Genomic DNA, 20599 nt, shown 5'->3' on the forward strand with positions numbered 1-20599 from the left:
AATCACCCCCTACCCACCCCCCCGGGCTTCGGATCCCAAAGCGCTCCCCGCACCCCTTCAGCTTCTGCCCTGAGGCCCTGAGCAGCTCCCCTTCCTCAACCAGGTCGAGCTTCTAGCTTCAGCAACAGACCCAGTGCTAGTCTCCGGCCAAGAGAGCTTCCCAGGTGTGACCAACTCTTCCTCCCCACAGTCCTGCTCATGTCCCAAATCTGAAGAAAGAGGGACTACTCTGCAGCTCCCCCAGGACCAGGATCACTGACTGTGTACATGTCCAAGGGCACAGCACCTGGCCCATGTGGCCGTCACCATCTAGGACACAGATCCAGACCCTTGACTCAGGGAGATGGGCGAGGAAACCAGGGGGCAGAGGTGACTGGCTTGGTGGGGATTCGGAGGTCCCTGCAGGGTAAGCGTAGCTGAGGGCAGGAGAGCCCAGGTGAATCCTGCCGGTGATACAGCCACAGAAGCCACTAGAGGAAAAGCAAGCTAACCTCTAGCAGGGACTCACCCTCCTTCTCCTTGAGGGGCCCTGGCCAGGCAAGCAGCCAGCCACCATCTGATGAACTCGGCTGCAGCTGGGAAGTGAGTCTTGGCTCCGCATCTAATGGGCTCAGGATGAGACATTCCAGTCTCCACTTGTCCCAGATCACCCCCTCGTTGCAACTGCAGCACAGCCCCCAGCAGCAGCTCAGGGAGACCTGGGATCACAGGACAGGGACTCTAGGGCTGATGGCCAAAGCTGCCTGCCATTACTGCCAGGGACTGTAGGGCAGCCCCTGGGAGGGGGCTCAGAACAGAGGCAGGGGCAGGCCCACCCTCCAGGTTTTCTCACTGGGGAGACCTCCCCTCCCAGGGCACACAGCAGGACTGGACTTTGGTGGGACAGTTCCCCTCCACCGGATCCTGGCACTAAGTGCTCTTGGCCAGTCTTGCCCCAGTTCCCTGTCCTCAGGACTCAGGCTCCCTCTCCTGCTGGCTCTCCTCTCCTGAACTGACAAGGCCTGGAGCAGGCTCAGTCCCGGAAGCTTCATGTTGAACCTGAGAACAAAGGAGGAAGTGGACCAAGCCAGAACAGAAACTTCAGGACATGGTCACCTCTCGCCACAGCTCAGCGGCCCAGGACAAGGGGTGTCAATGTCTCCACCTTTAAAAGGTCCACAGGAGCGGGAGTGGGCTGAAGTACCTTAAAAAGACAAGAATCCTTGCCCAGTGATGCGGCCGGACTGCTTTCCAGAACTGGGATGCGCTGTGGGAAATGTGCCGCCTGTCACTCCCCTGAGCCGCTTCTCACGTCCCCACACTTCCACGAAGGCCCATACGGCTCAGGGCCAAGCCCGGGGGGCTAGAGGAAGGGCCGATGCGGGGCACAGAGCCCCTGGAAGGGCCACCCGCAGTCCCGCCGCAGAAGCCAGCACAAAGCAACCAGCAGACCCCCCACCACCCCCACCCAGAACTAAGGGACTGCAGGAAGGAAAGAAACTGCAGACTAGAGTCTCCGCAAAGACAACAACAGATGAGAACTCTCTGGACGCGGCCTCTGGAAACAAACCCCTGGCTCACTCCGAGGCCCCAGAACGGGGTGCGGCCTCCGCAGCAGTGAGGGTCCAGGCCTCACCGCAGCCACGGCCTCCAGGGCGCGCCCCGGTTCTGCAGCCCCGCCCTGGGGGCGTTTCGGGGCGCCCCAGTCAGGCCTGGCGGGAGCCGCAGCGCGAAGGCGGACCCAGGACGCAACAAGGGGAAGGGGCGGTCGAACCCCGGGAGCGGCGGGCAACCCGCGAAGACCTCGGGCGTCCGGGCCTCCGCAGCGGGGGACGGTGGAGCCGGGCGGCGCGAGGGACCCAGCTGGCCCAGGCAGGCCGCCAGGTGACCAAGCAGGCGAGAACGCACGTCGGCCGGGACGCCGTCGCAGCCGGCCAAGAAGCGGTTCACCTCCGCGAGACACTCATTGAAGCCGGCGCGGTACTTGCCCAGGACGGCGGGGTCAGCGCTGAGAGCGGCTGCGGGGGCGGCAGGGGACAGGCGGTCGGTTCCCGCCGCGGAGGTCCCCTGCGCCTCCGCGTCACCCCCCCGCCCCGGCCCCGCCCCACGCCGCTGCTGCCCGCGCCTCACCTGCCGCCTGCACCCGCCGCAGGCTCCGCAGGTGCCGCACGGTCATCTCCAGGATGTCTGCTTTCTCCAGCTTCGAATGGCGGGAGCTCTGGCGGTACGGCAGGTGTGGGAGGCTCGCACCCCAGGAGTGCGCCGAGACTTCCGAGCTCCGCACCTCCTCCCACCCCCGACCTCACCTCCCGACCCCGACCTACATCCTTCCTGAAGGCGTCCAGGATGAGGCTCTTGAGCTGCGCGAGGCTTTCATTGATGCGCGCGCGGCGCCGCTTCTCCATGACCGGCTTGGAGGACTGTGGGTCGGGCTGTGGCTGAGTCCCGCGTCCGTCCGCCCCACCCACGCCCCCCAACCCACGCCCCGCCAGGTGCCCACCTTCCGGTGCTCCGCCGCGCTTCGGGGCTCATTCGGGGTTCTGTGGGCGCCGGCCGGCGCTCCTGCCAGCGGCGAGGCTCTGGGCTTCCCTGGGGTGTCTGCGGGCATGGTGCGCCCCCGCGCCTCCGGAGCCAGGCGGAGTGCGCCGCCGGGGGCGAGCGCGCGGCGAGCCCAGCTCTCCCCGACGGGGCCCCAGGCTGCAGGCCCGCGCGCGGAGCCGCCAGCCGCTCGGCTATTTAAGGCGGCGCGGCCGCGGCGTGTGTGAACCCGGCTCCGCTTTCGTTCCCACACTCTAGCCAGCCAATGAGAGGCTGCGCTCGCCGGGCCCCGCGCGGGGCCGCCCACCCCCGGCCGCCGCACCCGCCGCACGTCAGTCAGGCCCCCGCGCCCCGCCGGCCCGCCCCGCCCGCGACAAAGGCTCGCGGAGCGCTCTGCCCGCGCCCGCCTCCAGCCGCGCCGCTCCGAGCGGGAAAGCCGCGGGGCCCCCTCCTCTGCGGCTGCGTCCGGAGCTGTGCGCCGGGACCGGGCCTCTCCCGACTGCCCGGGGCGGCGAGTCTCCGGGGCTGGGCGCGGGGCTCCCATTCAGGCCCAGAGGGGCCGGGGATGGGGATGACGCCCAGAGTCCGCGGCGCGCGGCGCGGGAAATCCGAAAGTAGAGTCACGAGGGGGAAATGGGTCAGGCGCCCGGGAGGAGGAGGCGAGCCTCGGCCCACGCGCCTCTTCCGTTTTGCTCCGCCGTTCCGGGTCCCCGCCCGGGGTCGAGGGTCTCTGCACAGCCTCGGTCCTGCCGCGTGCTCGGCCTCCCAGGACCCGCCCCTCCGCCCCACACCTACTCCGGGCCTGCACCACAGTGAACGTGGAACACCAGCCTCTCGGCCGAAAGAGGTCAGCTGGCTGGAGCCTGGCGGCAGGCAGGGCAGCGTCACGGGACAATTAAATTATGGCATAGAACGAAGAGGGTGATACTGCACGACAGGGAGAGTGACGTCACCAGTCAGGCAGAAAGGTGTAACACTACAGAATGGAGGGATGTCACTGGCCGGGCTGGCACTGTCACCAGATAATCAGAGGTGATATCTCAGGGTCAAGGCTGGTGATGATTCAAGCCAGAGGAGGGGATGTCATGGGGCTGGTGACATCACACTCTTCTATATTGCACAACATTGGGCTAAGCACCAGCAAAGTAGGGCTCACAAAAAATGAGCAATTGTTTTGTTTTGTTTTTAAGATTTTATTTATTTATTTGTCAGAGACACACAGAGAGAGGGAACACAAGCAGGGGGAGTGGGAGAGGGAGGAGCAGGGAGCCTGATGCAGGGCTGGATCCCAGGACCCCAGGATCACAAGCTGAGCAAAAGGCAGACACTTAAGGGCTGAGCCACCCAGGTGCCAGGAGCAATTGTTTAAAATCTGTCTCAGGGGCGCCTGGGTGGCTCAGTGGGTTAAAGGCTCTGCCTTCGGCTCAGGTCATGATCTCAGGGTCCTGGGATCGAGCCCCTCATCGGGCTCTCTGCTCAGCAGGGAGCCTGCTTCCCCCTCTCTCTCTGCCTGCCTCTCTGCCTGCTTGTGATCTCTGTCAAATAAATAAATAAAATCTTTTTAAAAAATCTATTTCAAAGTGGCACAGTGGGAGAAACAGGTCTGTATTATTTTTCGGTTCGATATTGTTTTCATTTTGAATTATGTCACAGGGCTGTAGTCTTTTGGATGCTTGGGGTTCCCAGTCCACGTGGCCTGGCAGCAGTGTGGTATCCATGCCACAGACGATTCCCGAGGCCCACTGTGGGCCTGGCCAGACGCTCAGGCTGGGGAAGCCCCTCCTGGGGCTTCTAATCTGCTGCTGGAGGACACGGCAAGCGAAAATAATCATTCCGTTATAAGTGATAGAAATGCGTGGACTGCTGGGGGAGAGGAAACCCTTCTTTTGATGGGGTGTCTGGAAGTCTTCCGCAGTGGGATCTTCTAGGGAGGAGGCAGCTCTGCAAGGCCCCAGGGGAGGGAATGGCATCCCCAGGATGGGAAAGGGGCCACAGGGCCCAAGGGAGGAGGGGAAAGGGCAGGCAGAGACACGGACCTGGAGGCTTCTGGACCCGGGAGGGGTCTGGGAGAGCCTTGGGGGGGCTTTTCTGAGCACTAGAGTGAGCCGAATGGCAGGCCTCGATGGGTCGGTTCAACTGCTGTGGGTCTACATAGTGGGTGTCCACTGCTGGCCTCTGTCCCACCACCCATTTCCGGTCCCACCCTGCACCCCCATCCAGAGGACTTCTTTCCTTTCTGAGGCTGATTCTAGTCTAGTATCAAACAAAGTCCCCGCCTGCCCTCCAGTGGTGCCCCCTGTCCGCCTGGGGCACCGGGCCGGGGCAGGGGGCAACTCAGATCCTCCCCATCACACAATCGTTTCTGCCCAGGCACCCAGATGAGGCTACCCATTTTCCCCACTCCCACCTAGAGGAGGGTGCGGGAGTGGAGGGGTGTCGGAAAGGCTCCGGGGTCAGGCAGGAATCTGAGGAGGGGCTACTGCTGCCACCAAAAGCCCAAGGAGCACCGACTGCCCCCTGTGCAGTCCTGGCTGGAACCTGGACTTGCTGTTGGGGAGGTCGAGGATTGGGGAGGACGGAAGCCAACGAGCGCCCCCCAGTGGCCACTGGAGACTCCTTTTCCTCTTGGGGGTCGCAGAGGAGCTGTGGCCACTGGTCTGGACAATGTGGCTGGACTCTGGGCGGCCCCCAGCCTTCCGTGGAGGCCAGAGAGGCAGGAGTTCAGACTGAGAGGAGGGTCTAAAGAACCACATTCTTGACCGTTCTTTCCCTCACTAGTTGTTAGGTGGGATGACTTATCTTCCTGTACTTGCCTCCTCACCTGTAAAGTGGGTCATCTGTTGATCCCAGGAACAGGGATGGATGGATAGATAGATAGATAGATAGATAGATCGATCCCAGAACATGGGAAGATACATGAGACCCTGCTTGAAGGTACCCAGCACGGAGAGAACTGAGTACATGTCAGCTACCTTGTTACTGCCTCAGGGAAGCAGGTGGGAGAGAACTGAACAGAGGGGAGACCGAGGCAGGGAGGAGATACCTATACTCAGCTTCATCACATGCCCCAGAGTGCTCACCACACTTTGAGCACCCCGGAGGCTCATTCTCAGAGGCCTGCCAGGAAGGGAAGGATAATTCCCACCCAGGGTCTCGGGGGGGCCTGTGTCTTGACCTTCCCAACCTCGGTCCCAGCAAGGAACCCTCTAGGGCCGGAGCAAGGTGAGCTTTCCCAATATTGTCATCACCAACACCCCCACTGTGTCTTTTCCAAGGGCCACACCCCCACTGTCTGCGTGGTCGTGTCCCTCTGGGCCCTCGTCCCTCAGACTGTCTCTGTAAGGAAGCCCAAGCTGGCCACACAGACAGGCCACAAGGAGCGGCCCCGTGCAGAGGCCTTGTGAAGATGTGGTAGCCAGCAGCCCAGGAGGCTCAGCTGCCAGACTTGTGAGGGAAGCACCTCTGAATGACCGTGACCTGAAGCTGCTATTGCCACTTCCCACATCTTCCCGGCTGCCCCTGAGTGTTCTGTTCTAGCTGTTGATTCAGAGGAGGACCGGTGTTTACTACGACGTCTCAGGGTCATTTGTTGCATAGCAGTCGTAACTGGGAGAGCTGGGACGGACCAACCCCTGGACCCAGGGAGAGTGGCCTTTTCCTCCCACCCACCCCTTCTTCCCTGTCCTTTTTCCTTATTTTCTCTAGCATTTACAAGGGCTCGGTGGCTTAGAACCCTGGCTTTCCATCCAAGGAGACGCTTCTTGGGAGCCATCAAAGACCTACCTGTCTTCCCAGATCCAGGCCGCGTGGGCCAAGCCCCAGATGGCTGATGGTCCAGGGGACATCTGCAGGGCCCACTGATGGCCATGGGGGAGACAAAGCCGGAAAGTCAGTGGGGAAGTTTGTGAGGAAAGAAGAGGCATCTTCTAGGCTAGATGTGGGGCTCCAGCCTTGTGGGGGTGGGGGTCTCACATCTGGCCACCGGAACAGCATTCCACAGGACAGCATCCAACCGATGTCCTTTGAGGGCTTGGGAAGTGCTGTCTGTGCACACCCCGCTCCCAACCTCTGACATGGTGGGGGCAACAACATCACAGCCCAGCCCTCACGCTCCCCTGGCACACAGATTCCAGAACGTCAGCACCTGCTCCAGGCCCCCCACACACGCTCCTTAGAGTCTGCTCCCGCCTCTCCTGCCAGGAGACAGCAGCCCATCGACCCACGCAGCTGGGGCCAGAGCTGTCAAGTGACCGGGCTAGACCTGCTGTAGGTTCTCTCCTGCAAGGTTGGAGCTGGGGGCTGAGTCCTTCATCAGTGTTTGCTGGAATCCAGCAAGTGATGAAGGCGAGGGCTGATGGGACCCAGGGTGCAAGATAGTGAATCAAATACCCAGAGAATCAAAGGGAAAAGAGGGAATCAAATACCCAGGCCAGGAGCACAGCTCGCTGATGCTGAGCTTTGAGCTTCTGGGGTAGTCATCCTCTGTGGCCAAGGGGGTGTCTTCTAGCCTTCCAGGCCGGGGAGTTGGCACACCCTCCCTCAGCTGCCTGAACAGTGGGCGGGGAGAGCACCTCCCCCAACCGCAACTCAGGCCTAGTGACGGCATCCTGCCCCTGGTCTGGGTGTTGTTAGTATCTTTCTCCAAAATCTGGGCGTTGACACCTCTCCACATCTGGGAAGTCATCTCTCTCCAGCCCGGGAAGGCGCAGACTCTACTCCCATCCCTGTCCGGGTAGTTCCTGTCGGTGCTGCTGTTCACGGGTCCTGGACCACTGCACCTGGGGGCAGGAGAGCATCCGTGTGCTTCCTCTTTGGGACTTCCAGACCAGTCTCTTCTCTGCCACAGAGTCCCAGCCTTCAGCCTCGTACCATCACACCTTACCTTGCTGAGTTGTCTCTGCGCCTGGGGGCCTTGTCTCGCTTCCTACATGTTTCACTCCTGATTCCAACACTTTCCCTCACCGCTCCTGCCATAGCGCCTAGTGAGTTCAAAATCCACAGAGATGATTCTCCAACCCTCAGGACGTCCTCCCCTTCAGCAGTCCTTTCTCCTCACTTGGCCACTCACTTCCTGGGCCAGGGTCCCTCTCACAGCTGCAACCCCTCCAGGCCTAACCTCAAGCCTCACGTTCCCTTACGGCTTCCCGGCCTCACACCTCACGTCCTCCTCTCCCCTTCCGCTTTGCTGAGACCGGCAGTCCTCGGATAAGACTGAGGTCGGTGGTGCTTGTCATCCACCGATGCCCTCCCCTCCCTGGATCAAGACCAGCATAACCGTTGCGCCCGCTCCCTAACCCTCCCTCCCGCCTCTTGCTTCCTCATACTCACTCGCCAAACCCTAACCTGTGTTAAACCGCAGCTGTCTTTGTGGCTTGACAACCCCCTGCCTGTTCCTTTGCACAGCTGGTGGGTCTGGGTGGTGCTGGCGGCTTCCCTGGGGCACCTTCTGTCACCTGAGGGCCCACTGGGATTCAAAGGTGGGAGTGGCACCATGTATGGACACTGGAGTTGTGGTCACTGGACTTCTGGTTCCCTGCCCTGTGGCCCTGTCCTGCCCACTGGACCGGCTTCCTCATGTGCTTTGGCCAGCATTTCAGAAGAGTGCGTAGACCCTCAAGGTCTCCTGAGGCCTGGGCTCCAGGCCTGACACAGCGGAACTCCCACTACCTTCCATTAGCTGAAACGAGGCCAGCCAGATTCAGGAATAAGACGCCAGGTCATGCTTCTCTGTCGGTCCCATGAGCCCTCTGCCATCCCAGAGCTGCTCCAAGCCCCTGATCACCCTGGCTTTACACTCTGGATGCAGGCCTTCAGGGCCACCCAGGATCTCACATTTCCTGGCCACTCCCCTCTCTCTGCACCCTCACTGCCTCTCCCCGTGAGTCCGTCTCCACTATGCCGCTCATGTTAGAAAAGCGCGACACAATGTCAACTTCTCAGGTCCCCACTTGGCTCTCCACCTACCGAAGCCTCTCTCTGGAGAAGGTCCTGCAACAGCGACCCTCCCAGGTGAGCCCAGCTCCTTTCTTCCCTCCCAAACCACCAGTCAGTCCTCCCAAGACTGTGGAGACCACGCCCAGCAAGGTCACCGGGATGTCCCTGTAGTGACTAGGGAGGCTACACAGGCCTCACTCGCCAGCTGCCCTACTCCTGCGTTTCTGATTTCCCCTCCCCCTCTCCGTCTGTGTCTACTCCCTGATGCCGCAGTTGCTGTCCCCAGCCTGGACTTGCCCAGGAACCCCAGGTCATCTCCCTTACCTAATCCTAAGTCTAAGTGCGTTTCAGGCACAATGTGTCCATAAGCAAGTTGCTGATCTTCCATGGGGCTGAGTTTTGACTGCTGTTCTCAGTTTCACGCCTGCCCTGGTGCCTCCCCTCCCCCCACTCCGATTATCACCAGGCGTTCCGACCACAGCAGCGCAGGTGGGGAGGTCAGTCCCCACTCTCCACAGCCCCAGCCTCTTCTCTCTGCCCCACGCTCCCCCTGCACTGACTCAGCAGGACCCCCACGTCTTATGACGTTCAGTCCTCTGATGCCTGGGGAAGGAGTTTATGCACCAACTTCTGTTCAGACAACTGGAGCGATCTCCACCTGGTGAGTGGGCCTGACTGAGGCTCCTGCCTTCTCTTCATCTTCTCTTCATCTCCTGGAGCTCTCAGACCAGCGTTCAGCCACCACCCTTGGCACTTGGCTTCCACACCCCACCCTGGCCCATCAGGCCTCCTGCAGCTCTAACTCCTGGTATGTCCGAACAGCCCCTTCAGACGCCTCGCGCCCCTGCCACTGACACCGTGTGACCACCACTTCCCTCCCCCGGTTCTCAGAGAAGCTCCCAGTTGGGCTCCAGCTCCCTTCCTGACCTGAGGTCTTTGCTCCACGCGGGGGTCCTGATGACCCTGTCAGGCCGGAGCGGAATCGGGCCAGGCCCCTCCTCGGGGAAAGCACAGTGTGTTCGTGGGCCGTGCACCGCCTGGCTTCTCCACAGCTGCTCCCCAGCCTCCCTCCCCCGACATGGGCAGACACACCGAGGCCTCAGGCCTTCTGCAGCACCTGTGTCTCTGCCTGCGCCTCTCCAAGACTTACATCCCCCTTTCCTGCTCCTTCTTCTTTGTACTGGCAACACCTGCGTTCTTCTCGTCCTCCTCCTCCTCCTCTTCCTCCTCCTTCTTCTTCTTTTAGATTTTATTTTTAAGGAATCTCTACACTGAACATGGGGCTCAAACTTACAACCCCGAGATCGAGAGTTGCACGCTCTTCCGACTGAGCCAGCCAGATGCCCTACAACACATGCCTTTTTTACTCACTTATCCCACGCAATGTCTGTCCACTGCCCAGGAATATGAGCTCTGCTTTGTCCCAGAGGAGTGCCCAGCATATAGAGTGACCCCAATAAAAACATGCTGACTCAATGAATGAGTAACAGAGATGGTAACAGAGTTAACAGAGTAACAGAGTAACAGACCTCCCAACCTCCAGACAATGATACAATCTTTACCCAAAATCAGGGGTGACAGTGTCCCACCAACAGTCAAGTTATGGAGGCATGTTTTCTAATATCTGATATCAAAATGTGATTTTCAAGGCAAAAAAACCATGACTTCCATACAAATACATAGTGAACACATGTCAGGTGTGGGTTTAGCTCACCAGTGGGGAAACCAGAGGGTTCCAAGAGGCTTTGAGGAAGGAGCACGGGTCAGGTACATAACTGACAGATGCCACATGGGGCAGCAAGGCCATGTTTCTCCAGGATGGAGGTCTCTATGTCCAGTAGGACAGATGTCTACACCACATTAACCTGCAGCTTCAAGAATATCAGCAAAGGCACCTCTAGGGAGACCTTCAAGGATAGCAAGGCTCCTTGTGCCTGATTTCCAAGTTTGGGATAATTTTCTTAACTCTGGGGACTGGTGGCCTCTTCACCTCCGTCTGGCAGTGGAAGCCTCTCCCCCAACCTTCCCACCTGCGTCTCCCCCTCCCCACTTTGGCCCCAAGGCCCAGATTCCAACCCGGTGAGGTGGGAGATTGGGGTGTGGGTCAAGGTAGGGGCTCCGGACTCCATGGGGTGTCAGGGTTTTGTGTCCTGCGGTGAGTCCTGCAGAAAGGAAGAGAAGGTAGCTGATCTTTCCTTCTCTTCCCGTCCCCGACCTCTTTTTCTCCCCTCCATGGGTGGGCAGAGCAGGGGGGGCTGCAGATGGATCCCATCGCGTTTTCTCTGTGTTGTGCCCTGCACCATTAGCCTTGGGTGTGTCGGGTGTCTGCAACGACACATTCCTCCGGCACAGCTGGCTGTGGGTCTCCACACTGCGTACTCTAGGCCTTGTTCTCACATGGGCCTGAACTCAGAAGACTTGTCCCTAACACGCAGTGACCACATAGGATTTCGGGGTATGCCTGGCCCTGGAGCCACTGACAGCCCTAGCACAGGGGCCATGTGGGCCAGTGTCCAGCTGCACTCCTTCCTTGCCCTCACCAGATCCTGTGGGTTGGAACTAAGTTGAGTGCCCCCACCTTGCTCCTCTCCAACTCACTGCCTCCCCCAGGTTAGAATAGCTCTCCACATCTCAGGTCTACCTTCTTCTTTCCCTCCCTACAAGTCATCCCTACAGCAAGGGGAATCTTTCCTATCTGCAGATTACATCCTGACTCCCCTGAGGGCCAAGTGCCCCCACCAGCCCAGAATCTGTTTTGGGGAGAACCAGACATGGAGCCATTTGAGCGGCCCTCTGAGCCTGCAGGTCAGGTCAGTGTGGGGACAGCAGCTTCATTTGCATTTCTGGTCCTGCATCCCCTAGACATCCATTAGAAGGGGCTGTGGCTAGGAGAGGGATGCGCCCGCCAAGTGGGAGTGAGGCTCTGGCTTGAAGAGGGATGGGGTCGAGGACAGTGAGACCGTGGCCCAGGTCAGGGGGTGTTCAACCTTCCTAGTGCTGGCTGGGAAACAGAGTGACCCTGCTCCCTCTGAGAACATGGAAAGAAGGGGGACGCCTAACTAATCAGCCCAGCCAGCAGGTACTTACAGCAAATCAGGCTTCAACAACACAACTTCCGTAAGAAATTTTGCCCCGCCTCCCAGGGTCTCTGAAGACTGGTCTGGTCAGCCACAGTGACTAATAAGCTCTGTGCTACTTTCTCAGCAAGTAATGGTGCCCCTGTGGCCTCCAACATCTGTCCATCCGGAGGCCTACGGGGGCAGCCCACCCCATCATTCCACAGGGCCTCAGGGTGACCTTCAAGCTGTGACCAAAGGCCTTTAGCTAATCAGATGTCATCTGAGATGATGGTCTCAGGAGCTGTGACTGGCCAGGTGGAAAGGTGGGAGAAAGGAATTAGATTTGAATGAGAGCAGAGATGCCCTTGTGTCTTGTTGAAAGGTGAAAGTGGTAGATTTGCATCTAGTAGAGGGTTGGACTGTGAGACTAGTACCTCTGTGTGGCATAAGTGGTAAGGACTGTGGACATTCTTGGAAAGGTTTTTTTGTGGTTGCACTTATTAGATAAGTCGAAAGGTTTAAAAATAAAATCAAGTATATTAAATGTTATAAATGCTATTTTAAAGGATTAAGGAAGTTTAAGTTAGTTAGTAAATGAGATAAAATATTAACCAAAGGTCCCTTTATACATGACTGTTATAATTTCATAAATAGAATATTAATATTTGTGACAAGAACTTATATATTTTGTGGCCATATTATTAGGTGCATACAAGTTTAAAATTATTTTATTTTACCAGTGATCTCAACTTTTTATTGTTACATGACTTTTTGTATCTCTGTAACATTTTACCTATGAAATTTCTTTGTTGATGGAATTGTTAATATGGCCACATGAGTTTCATTTTCGTTAATAGTCATGTGGTGTGTTTCTTTCCATCCTTCTACTTTCAAATTTCTTATATCCTTGTATTTCAGATGATTCCTGTCTTCTGTAAGCCAGATAAAAATAGATTACTTTTAACCAGCCTGATAATACTGGTCATGTAGTCCCCCTGGATTTCAGACCCCTTGTCAAGGTTTCAAGTCCCCAGTTTGTGGTAATTTGTTATGACAGTCCCAGGAAACTGAGACAGGTTCAATCAGTTTGCTTCCTTAATGTCTTTGCATTTAGTTCTTCCTGTCAAAAGCAGGAAGGCAACTGGTGGCATGGGATGAAATAACTAAAAGAAAATGAAGATTCTAGTACCATATGACAGAATTAAGAAATCAGAACACATGAGTACCTTGTTTAATAATGGCCATCTGGGGGAGATGGGGGGATTTTCACATTCTGTATTCTTTATTTCAATAAACATTTGTGGTTTTCTTTCTATAACGGCAATATTATTTATACAAGGAATGAGTGGAGATATATACTTAAAATATAAAAAGAAGGAAATTTAAACCCCTCTGTTTTTTGTATGTTCACAATTTTGGAGCCCTATGAAATCTTTCTGGGGGGGTGGATAAGTGAAAGGGCCAAGATTTATATTGAAAACATTTATTTTTCCATTCTTTAAGTTTTTTATTTCAAAAATTGTTTACTTACTTTCTTATTTATTTAAATTTTATTTATTTTTAGCTAATGTATGCTTGTTATGCGGGGCTGGATCCCAGGACCCTGGGATCACAACCTGAGTCGAAGGCAGACACTTAATGATTGAGCCCCCTGGGTACCCCCAGCCCTTTTTATGGCTCATTAATGTTCCATCATGAGGGTGAACCCTGTTTTGTTTATGCATTCATCTGTTGATGGATTTGGTTTTTCCCACAGTTTCTACCTCTTACCTATTGTAAATTGTGCTGCTATGAATATTTGGGTACAAGTATTCGTTTGAAAACCTGTGTCCAATTCTTTGGGGTCTGTACCTAGGACTAGAATTGCTGGGTCCCATGAAAATCCTGTTTAACTTCTTGAGGAGTGACTACACTGTTTTCCACAGTGGCTGAACATTTACATTTCCATCAGCAATGTACAAGGGTTCCAATTTCTGTACATCCTCAAAACTTGTCACTGCTCTTTTTGAATTATTATCTTACTATTATATTATACTAACATTATACTTATAGTCAGTCATGCTATAATAATGGGTGTGACATGGTATCTCATTGTGATCTTGATTTAAGTTTCCCTGATGACTAATGATGTTGAACAACTTTTCATGTGGTTCTGGCCGTTTTTGTATTTTCTACAAAGAAATATCTATTCAAACATTTGCCCAATTTTTAAAAATGATTTATTTATTTATTTATTTGAGAGAGAGAAAGAGAGAACCGGGGAGAGGGAGAAAGAAACCCAAGAAGACTCCAGGCTGAGGGAGAAAGAAACCCAAGAAGACTCCAGGCTGAGCACCGAGCCCAACATGGGGCTCAATCTCACAACCTGAGATCACAACCTGAGCTGACGAGAGTTGACTGCCTGGCCGACCGCACCATCCAGGTGTCCCATTCCCCCAAGTTTAAATTGAATCGTTTATCTTTTTATGGTTGAGTTCTAAGAGTTCTTTTTATGGTACAGATGCTAGACCCTTATCTGACATGATTTGCAAGTATTTTCTTCCATTTTGAGAATAGTCTTTTCACTTTCTGGGTAGTGTGCATGAGTCCATTTTTATAGAAAGTAAGAGATACTCTTCTTTCATTAAAAAGCAACAACAACAACAAATCTGAACAAATACCCTCCTAAACCACTGGTCATTATTTCTGGGTAGTTTGGATTGTCACTATTTTGTTCTTTCTGATTTAACTGAGGCAGTGTTTTCCAAGCTTACTAATTTTGCAAATCGGTAAATGGAAAGTGAAAGTTTCCAATCATTAGTTCGTGTTGTCACGACTTCCATGCCTCCTGTAAAGAATGGGAAGCACTGGACATTTAGGGAGTTTCTGGGTTAGGGTGCTGTCCTGAGATCCGAGACAGGTGGACAGTCCCAGCTCCTACCCTTATCATTCTGTTTTGTTTCTGCTACTCACTGGGACGCACCTTGGGAAAAGGAAACTGAAACCGAAGCTAAATCCAGCCACTGGTGAGGCTCTCTCCCCGACACTCCCCCTGACGTGCACAGCTCAGGTTCATAAAAGGGGGGAGCAGGAGAGGAGCTGGAAGCTGAGAGGCTGCAAACTGCTCTGTGTCTGTGGAGGACCGGGTGCCAGAGCCCACGGCCATGGTGAGTGCTATTTGATAGGTGGGGGCGGGTGGGCTCTGTACCAGTCAGTTTTCCTGCCTCTGCTGGGGTCATCCAGGGGTGGAGCACCCACCATGTGCCAGTCAAGTGGAGTTGCTCCGAGCTCCCCCAGGTCCCTAAGCATGAGGGGAGGGACAGGGTTCCTTCTGATACCGGGTTGGGGTCTGGGTCTTGGAAAGCACGTTCTGCCCAGTGTTTAACCCTGAGATCCCTTGGCATTGGCAAAGAGGGGCATCTTAGTGGGTTAAGGGAGGTGGAGTGATGGTCGTGGCTGGCTGACCTTTCTTCCGGAAACGCTCCCTGCTTGCCTCCAGTGCCTGGGGTTCCTTTCCTGGCGGGTGGGGAGGGGAGAGTGGCATCCCCAGCCTTGTCCTGCGGCCAGTCATCTGCACATAGTGGCTCCAGGACTGATGCCGAGTTCTAGGAGTCTGTGTGATGTCCACAGGCGGGGAACCTGAAGGTGAAGATGCTGGGGGGTGAGGAGTTCCTGGTCCCCCTGAGGGTCTCCATGCTGGCATCGGAGCTGAAGCAGCAGATAGCCCAGAAAACTGGCGTGCCTGCATTCCAGCAACGCCTGGCTACCCACCCCGCCGGCCAGGTGCTGAAGGACGGGGTCCCCCTCACCAGCCAGGGCCTGTGTCCTGGCAGTACGGTCCTGCTGGTGGTGCAGAGCTGTGACGAGCCCCTGAGCATCCTGGTGAGAAACGACAAGGGTTGCAGCACCGCCTATGAGGTCCGGCTGACGCAGACGGTGGCCAAGCTCAAGCAGCAGGTGTGCCAGCAGGAGCATGTGAAGGCTGACCTGTTCTGGCTGAGTTTCGAGGGGAAGCCCATGGATGACCCGCAGCGGCTGGGGGACTATGGCCTCACACCCCAGTGCACTGTGTTCATGAATTTACGCCTGCGGGGGGGGGGGGGGGGGGCGAGTGGGCAGGACCAGGAGGGCAGCACTGACGACCACCCACCTGAGTCCCTGACCAAGTGCGAGTAATAAAAGTTGACCTCAATATTAAATGAGTCCTTACGTTTAGTCCTTCCCCCAGCACCCCTCGCTTCTGCATCCCTGCTTATGAGGCTGGGGGAGGGACAGAAGAGGAAGTGGGATAAGGAGACCCAGGGTCACTGGGTGGTCACTAGGCTGGGGTTGCCAAGGGCAGGGACAAGTCTGGTGAGGTCAAAATGGTGATCCACTCCCACCCACCCCTTGGACAAACTGAAGATGTCCCCACACCTTTGGGAAATTAACTTCTAAAGAAAGAAAAGAGGCCCCTCTGCTGAAGCCCACCCCCGGCTCCAGATTGAGCCCATCAGCCTCTGCACAGCAGGTTTCCATCCCCCACATCTGGGCCAGCAGACGGTACAGGGAGGGGAAGGTGTGGTCAGGTTCCTGCTGGGACCAGCACCCTGGAGAAGCAGGGAGAGGGTGAGGCCCTAGGCCATGACTGGGTGGGCTGTGAGGCAGGCTTCTCCACACCAACCAGGGCCTTGGGGCCTCTTGGCCCTCCAGGCCACAGCCGCCTGCCCGGTCCTGTCTGCATGGGTCTAGGGAGGGTTGAACACTAACATCACCATGGGGCTGCTGCTGAATGGGGACAGTTCTCCAACAGACACCCTGGCCTTGAGGCTTCACCTGGTAGAGAGGCCGTGGCCAACAGGACAGGGGCCTCCAGGAATGAGGGGTTCCTCCAGTCCATGTGAAAGAGCTTGTCATAGTCGGGGCACCTAACTTGGCAAAGGCTACACCAGCCTCCACATAGAATGTTTCTCTCTATACCAATTTCCCAAGAGCTCCAGGGGAGCCAGACGGAGTCAGTCCCAGACACAGGCAAGATGGGGGTGGGGGGGGGACAGCAGGAGACACTGAACGTACACTTCTTTGGGCTAAAGTCCATGACTCTGGGGACATCCAGACCCCAGCTTTCAGACTGTTCAGGGTAATTTGGCAGGAGACCCAGACGACCCTTTCTGGTCTATGGGGGTCTGTTTCTAGGCCCAGGGACTTCATGTCTGGCTTATCTGTGACCAACAGCTGTGCGAACGCGTGTGGGAGCGGTGCTCCCCCATTTCCCGCTTCCCTTCTCACTTCTTTGCCACACTACAAACTAGCAAGTGTGAGCCTGCACCCTTGGAGCGGACGTGGGGTCCTCTCCAGAAGGGCCTCTTCTCCCTCTCACCCTCCGTTGCTTCGGACAGCTGTGGCTGGCTTGGAGTGAGGGGGTGTCCCGCAGACCCAGCCCTGGAGGGACAGCAGCGGTCCCCTCTCCCTCCCCCTCGATCTTCAGCGAAGCCAGGCTCTAAGCTGTGCCCTCCGGATCTCAGTCTACCTGGTACCCAAACCCGCCGGCTGGAGAAGCGCCCGCCGGGGGTCTGAGGAGGGGGCGTGGCCGGCCGCCGCCGACCCGACAGCGTCTCGGCTGGACCCGCAGAGGGAGCCCTCGGCTCTGCTGCGAGGCGGGAGCTGACCCGGGAGCGCGCGGTGGGCGGGCCTGCGCTCCGTCCAGACCAATCACCGCGGCCCCCAGTCCACATTGGTCCCAGCCAGCCGGAGGCGCGGCCTGCTGGGGCCGCCTCCTCCCCCGAACGGGCTGGGGGTCCCGCGCCCGGGCGAGTTTCCGTCCCCAGTTTCCTAAAAGAGGCGGTGGTTCCCCGTCGTGTTCTTCCCGCCGGGGGAGGGGCGTGGGCCTGCACGGCCCGAGGGGCCGCGGGGTCCCAGGATCTGGCGGCCCCTTCCCGCGGCCAGGAAGCTCCCGCAGCTCCGGCCGCGGCACAGCCTGGAACCTCTTGGAAGTCCCGTCACGTCGCCTCCAGATTATGCATTAACCCGATTGCAGCCGCATTTCCTGGGCGGGGGAGAGCTGTCCGCGCGGGCGGGCGGGGGAGGGGGCGTCCGTGGGGGTGCGCCGCAGGAGGGCGAGCAACGCCCCCCCCGGCCCACCCACCCCCCCTGCTCCGTCCGCCCCTCCGCCGGGGCGAGTCCCACCACCCACCTCGGCCCGACCCAGCCCGGCCCCTCCCTCCCACCAGCCCGGCCTCCGCCCGGCGCCGCTGTCCCGACGCTTTGTTCGCGGCCGGCGCGGGTCGCGGGGCGCCGGGCGGGCCGGGGACCCGCGCGGGCCGGGGAGCTGCGGTGGGGGGAGGTGGGGAGGCGGGGAGGGGGCGGGGCTGCCCCGGGTCCCGCCCCCGCGCCGCCCGCGCTCCCACCGCCTCCCAGGAGCTGCGTCCCGTCCTGTCTAGTCCCGTTCCCGGCGCTGCCAGGCCCGCGCGCTTGCTCTGGCCGCCTCCCGCCGTCCTCGGCCCGCGCCATGCCCAGCCTGTGGCCGTCCGGCTGGGCCCCGCTGCAGCCGCTCCTGCTGCTCCTGGTGGTGGCCGCGCGCGCCCTGCCCAGCGCCGACGGGACGTGCCCGGAGCGCGCGCTGGAGCGGCGGGAGGAGGAGGCGAACGTGGTGCTCACCGGCACCGTGGAGGAGATTCTCAACGTGGACCCGGTGCAGCACACGTACTCGTGCAAGGTGGGCCCCCGCCGGGACCCTGAGACCCCCCCCCCCAACAAATACCCCTCCTGGAAGCCTGGGCTGGGGGTCTCTTCCGCCGCCATCCCGGACCCCTGCCCCAGAGGCCTTCCCTTCGAGAAGCTGGCCGCCCCACTGAGACCCCCGCCCCAGGCCGTGGGAACCGGCATCAGACGCTCTGCAGCTCCCGCTCCCGCTCCCTTGGCGACCGCCGAGCCCCCGGGTGGGGCGCCGGGTCCCGGAAAACTCGCGAGTGCCTGCGGGAAAGTTCCTGCGGCACCTCTGCAGTCCCACCTCGCGGCGCCCAGGCCTGGGAGACCCGGTCACGTCTGCCCCCACCCCCACCCCAGGCCCACTACCTTATTGCGGACAAGTGCGCCGCCCCCCTCCCCAGGAAAACGGGCTACCACACCCCTCCCCATCAGTTAAAGAAAAGGAATGGGGACGAGGGGAACCGACGCCTTCCGCTTGGGGTGAAAGTGGGGATTTGGCCTGTGGTCAGTGCTGGCACCCCTTCCCAGAGGGCAAGAGGGGGTGTTCAGGAGAGAGAGTGGGGTGCACAGCTTAATCTTCCAACCTCGGGATCCTGGGGTGTGGCGCTGCAGTGACTAGGTTTGGGGGACAGGAGCAGAGAAGTGGGCGGGACTGTTGCTGAGCCTCAAATGTGGAGGGGTGCAGGGACAGGTGCCCCATCCTGCTCCTAGGAGAACTGGATCCCCCTGGCCAAAGAAGAGGGTCCTTGCCTCAGCTGGACTTGGAGCCCCCTGGACTAGGTTTGGTGGTGTTTTGTAGTTTTTTTTTTCCTCCACAGAACGTCCCTAGGGAGGGCTCAGGGGACCCGGCCTGTTCCGGCTCCGGCCCCTAAAACCACCCCCCTGAGCAGAAATCGGATCATTCCTTCTCCATGGAGATGGGGAGCAGTGGCAGCTTCTTTCAGATTGGCCTGTGCAAGCTACAGCTGGGATCCCCTGCCCAGCCCCCTCCCCTCCACCACACCAGGGCACTTTGCCAAGTCCCTGCAGGATTTTCCCGACTTCCTCCCCGCTGCTCCTGGGTGTGGCTGGGGTGGGGGGGAGGCGATGAAAGCAGCCCAGCCCTCTCCTGGCTGGTTCTCTTCCTTCCAGAGCCTACTATGTGTCTCAAGTTGGGAGGGATAAGGTTGGACACGGCTCACCCCCCAGCTGGGCCACTGGAAGGAGGAGGGGATCCCTACAGAAGCTGCAGTCCCAAGGCTCCCAGCAGGGCCCTGGCAGGTGGGCAGGCCACCATTGTCTTTGATCACCCATTCCAGAAGTCTCGGCTTCCCAGAGCTCCTGAAGAAAGGGGTTTCTTCTCAGAGACTGTGTGGGCTCCAGTCCCCCTGTGCATATGTCTCCGTGGACATGCCAACACAGCCTGCAACTCCCGCAACCCTTCTGCACCCCCGCCCCCCAGCTGTGGTGTCTCAGGGCTTGGTTTGTCAGAGCAGGTACCCTCAGGGCCCCAGGAGTGAGAGTGTGTAGGGTGGGGCCACCCTGTGCTGCCCAAACTTGATTTTGTGGTTCGAAGTCTGCCTTGCCTATGTTCACTGTAGGAGCCTGGCAGGAGGAGGGGGTCTTTCACCTCCTGGGGTGTGGGGGGGTGTCTCAGCCCACCCACGGGGCTGCAAAGAGCCAAGCTGGCCCGGAGCCCATTGCCCTGAAACTCCAGGGTCCGTGTTAGGTGCCCCTGGCTGTCGATGGGTGGGCGGATGGGGAAAGTAGGGCCGTGGAAGGTGGACCCCCTTCCTGTACCCAGCCTGAGCTGAGATGGATGCTATGGGAGGCGGCCGGGTCAGTTAGACCTTGGGGGTGGGAGTCCTGCTTCCTGGGAGAGGGCGTGTGTTCACAGGCTTCCTGTCCTTCTGGGTGACGCTCGCAGGCAGTGGCCTCCCTCGTGTTTGTGTGCTTCCTCTGAGGGGCTGACCCAAAGATCTCTGTCCATCTCTGCCCGGGGTTTGAGCCTACCCTGGACATCCGGCCTGAGCAGTTGAGGTGGGATGAGAAGAAAAAGCCCAGGTGGCCAGTCTGCTGCTCATCCCTGGACCCTGTGGCCTCATGTCCCCAGTGGAAAGGGGATACTGACACCTGCCCCCCCTCCCGCCATGTCCACCATAGGTTCGAGTCTGGCGGTACTTGAAGGGCAAAGACATGGTGACCCAAGAGAGCCTGCTTGACGGTGGCAGTAAGGTGGTGATCGGTGGCTTTGGCGACCCCCTCATCTGTGACAACCAGGTGTCCACTGGGGACACCAGGATCTTCTTTGTGAACCCTGCACCCCCATACCTGTGGCCTGCCCACAAAAATGAGCTGATGCTCAATTCCAGCCTCATGCGCATCACACTGCGGAACCTGGAGGAAGTGGAGCACTGTGTGGAAGGTACGGCCTTGCGGGGGGG

General features: G+C 58.2%; 4 protein-coding genes across 5 annotated transcripts in view; 2 read left to right on the top strand and 2 right to left on the bottom strand.

Annotated features, from left to right (window-relative positions):
* Positions 1-1192: 1192 nt before the first annotated feature.
* Positions 1193-2779, bottom strand: HES4 (hes family bHLH transcription factor 4). Its single transcript, XM_032864039.1, has 4 exons — positions 2480-2779; positions 2304-2399; positions 2110-2197; positions 1193-1997 (listed from the first exon to the last, which is right to left on the bottom strand). Exons 1-4 carry the CDS (start codon positions 2585-2587, stop codon positions 1612-1614), a joined length of 678 nt encoding a protein of 225 aa, XP_032719930.1. The 5' UTR covers positions 2588-2779; the 3' UTR covers positions 1193-1611.
* An 11771-nt stretch (positions 2780-14550) lies between these two features.
* On the top strand, positions 14551-15665 carry ISG15 (ISG15 ubiquitin like modifier). Its single transcript, XM_032864040.1, has 2 exons — positions 14551-14656; positions 15120-15665. Exons 1-2 carry the CDS (start codon positions 14654-14656, stop codon positions 15663-15665), a joined length of 549 nt encoding a protein of 182 aa, XP_032719931.1. The 5' UTR covers positions 14551-14653.
* Positions 15666-16989: 1324 nt separating this feature from the next.
* LOC116871328 (proline-rich protein 2-like) lies at positions 16990-17978 on the bottom strand. The gene is made up of 3 exons (XM_032864022.1): positions 17876-17978; positions 17696-17796; positions 16990-17454 (listed from the first exon to the last, which is right to left on the bottom strand). The coding sequence occupies exons 1-3, from the start codon at positions 17976-17978 to the stop codon at positions 16990-16992; spliced, it is 669 nt and encodes a 222-aa protein (XP_032719913.1).
* AGRN (agrin) overlaps positions 17877-20599 on the top strand; it is a 33201-nt gene continuing 30478 nt past the window's right edge. Inside the window, exons 1-2 of one of the 2 annotated variants that reach the window (XM_032863104.1) lie at positions 17877-18183; positions 20319-20580. In XM_032863104.1, coding sequence (XP_032718995.1) covers positions 17977-18183; positions 20319-20580 — 469 coding nt within the window. In that variant the 5' untranslated portion in view covers positions 17877-17976. The remainder of the gene's footprint in view (positions 18184-20318; positions 20581-20599) is intronic. The other variant, XM_032863105.1, reaches the window with a different exon arrangement.

The sequence above is a fragment of the Lontra canadensis genome, unplaced genomic scaffold (assembly GCF_010015895.1).
Source record: "Lontra canadensis isolate GAN:19392208 unplaced genomic scaffold, GSC_riverotter_1.0 scaffold25, whole genome shotgun sequence".
Classification (NCBI taxonomy): domain Eukaryota; kingdom Metazoa; phylum Chordata; class Mammalia; order Carnivora; family Mustelidae; genus Lontra; species Lontra canadensis.

Bases quoted from the DNA above. Each gene is read 5' to 3' on its own strand.
- HES4 (XM_032864039.1), bottom strand. From the start codon at position 2,587: ATGCCCGCAGACACCCCAGGGAAGCCCAGAGCCTCGCCGCTGGCAGGA. The intron at 2,400-2,479 runs GTGGGCACCTGG...CCCGACCCACAG, and splicing joins GCGCGGCGGAGCACCGGAAG to TCCTCCAAGCCGGTCATGGA. The intron at 1,998-2,109 runs GTGAGGCGCGGG...CCGCCCCCGCAG, and splicing joins GCGGCGGGTGCAGGCGGCAG to CCGCTCTCAGCGCTGACCCC.
- LOC116871328 (XM_032864022.1), bottom strand. From the start codon at position 17,978: ATGGCGCGGGCCGAGGACGGCGGGAGGCGGCCAGAGCAAGCGCGCGGG. The intron at 17,797-17,875 runs GTGGGAGCGCGG...CCCCCACCGCAG, and splicing joins GACGCAGCTCCTGGGAGGCG to CTCCCCGGCCCGCGCGGGTC. The intron at 17,455-17,695 runs GTGGGAGGGAGG...GGGACTTCCAAG, and splicing joins GCCGGGCGGAGGCCGGGCTG to AGGTTCCAGGCTGTGCCGCG.